The 1,176-nt window shown below is 64.7% G+C and overlaps 1 protein-coding gene across 1 annotated transcript in view; it reads left to right on the forward strand.

Moving 5' to 3' along the window:
- Positions 1–49: 49 nt before the first annotated feature.
- Positions 50–1,176, forward strand: part of LOC104135904 (lateral signaling target protein 2 homolog) — a 7,217-nt gene continuing 6,090 nt past the window's right edge. Inside the window, exon 1 of the mRNA XM_035889296.1 lies at positions 50–115. Within this exon, the coding sequence (XP_035745189.1) occupies positions 50–115 (66 nt within the window). The remainder of the gene's footprint in view (positions 116–1,176) is intronic.

Consider the following 1,176-nt stretch of genomic DNA (forward strand, 5'->3'; position numbering starts at 1 on the left):
GCGCGGGTGAGGCCCCCATTGTCTGCTGCCGCAGCGGGGCCCCGCGACAATGAGCCGCACATTGAACTGCTGCTGTGAAACAGATGGCGTCTCCCAGGCTCAAGGTGAAGCAAAGGTCAGAGGCCAAGGAGAGCAGAAAGGGGCACAGCTCCCCTGCCCACCTGCCCGGCTGGCCATGGGGAAGAGTGGGCTCCCAGGTCACCCCGTGTCTCAGCAGGGGCAGATGCAGCCACTGCCGTGCACAGCAGGCAAGAAGACGGCTCTTCCCAACCCACCCAGCGCATCCGGACCCAGGGTCCGCCCCTGGGCTCCCTGCCCATGACCCAGAGCAGGCAGCAGCCAGGCGCGTTAGGGGACATCAGGCAGCGAGAGGCGCGGGAGTCAGCCCACAGCCTGTTCAGCAGATGCTCGAGCCACCTGCCATTGCCCCGCGGCAGGGCTGGACCCTCCCGCAAGAAGGAGCTGTGGGAACACCCCCTGAAGCACGCCACGCCACGCCACCCGGGTGAGCGCGCCTGTCCCCGAACCCAGGGCTCTGCCCTCCAGAGCGCACATGGGTCTCCTGAGCAGACCTGCAAGATCACCCTGCAGAGAGGGATGGTGTAAAGGGTGCACAGACCCTGGGGCTGGCAGAGCCCTTTGCTCTCATGCTGCTGGTCATGCCAGGAGGAGCAGCAATGCTGGGCAACAGACTCCCTGACTGATTCACCCTCCCCAGCAAAGGCAGAGATCAGCTTTCCCTGACTGCTGGAAGAGATGAGCCCCCGCAATGCCACACACGGGTGGGATACCCCAACACCCCGGCCATCTGACAGAGGCATCCCAAAATCCCGCTGCAGCTCAACACACCCACAACCCAAGGGCCACAAGCCGGCTCCACCACCCATCCCAGCAAATCCAAGGGCAGACCCTGCCTGTGCACCCAGCCCAGCCCCACGCTTGACCCAGGATGCTGTAAAAAGCGGCTCCCACATCTCAAGGCAGCCAACCCACACTCCCCCTTAGAGAAAGGCTTGGGCTTCACCTCCCACCTTCCCAGCTCACCTCAGGGTGCGGTTTTCCCCGGGTCCCCCCTCCCCTCAAGATGCACCCCAGAAGCGTGGCTCCACCGGGGCTTCCCCACCACCACCCCCGAAGCCGCAGATGACCCTCCAAAACCGGGAAGAGGGAGATGGG

Source organism: Egretta garzetta, unplaced genomic scaffold (assembly GCF_000687185.1).
Source record: "Egretta garzetta isolate BGI_Z169 unplaced genomic scaffold, ASM68718v1 scaffold382, whole genome shotgun sequence".
In the NCBI taxonomy this organism is placed as follows: Eukaryota; Metazoa; Chordata; class Aves; order Pelecaniformes; family Ardeidae; genus Egretta; species Egretta garzetta.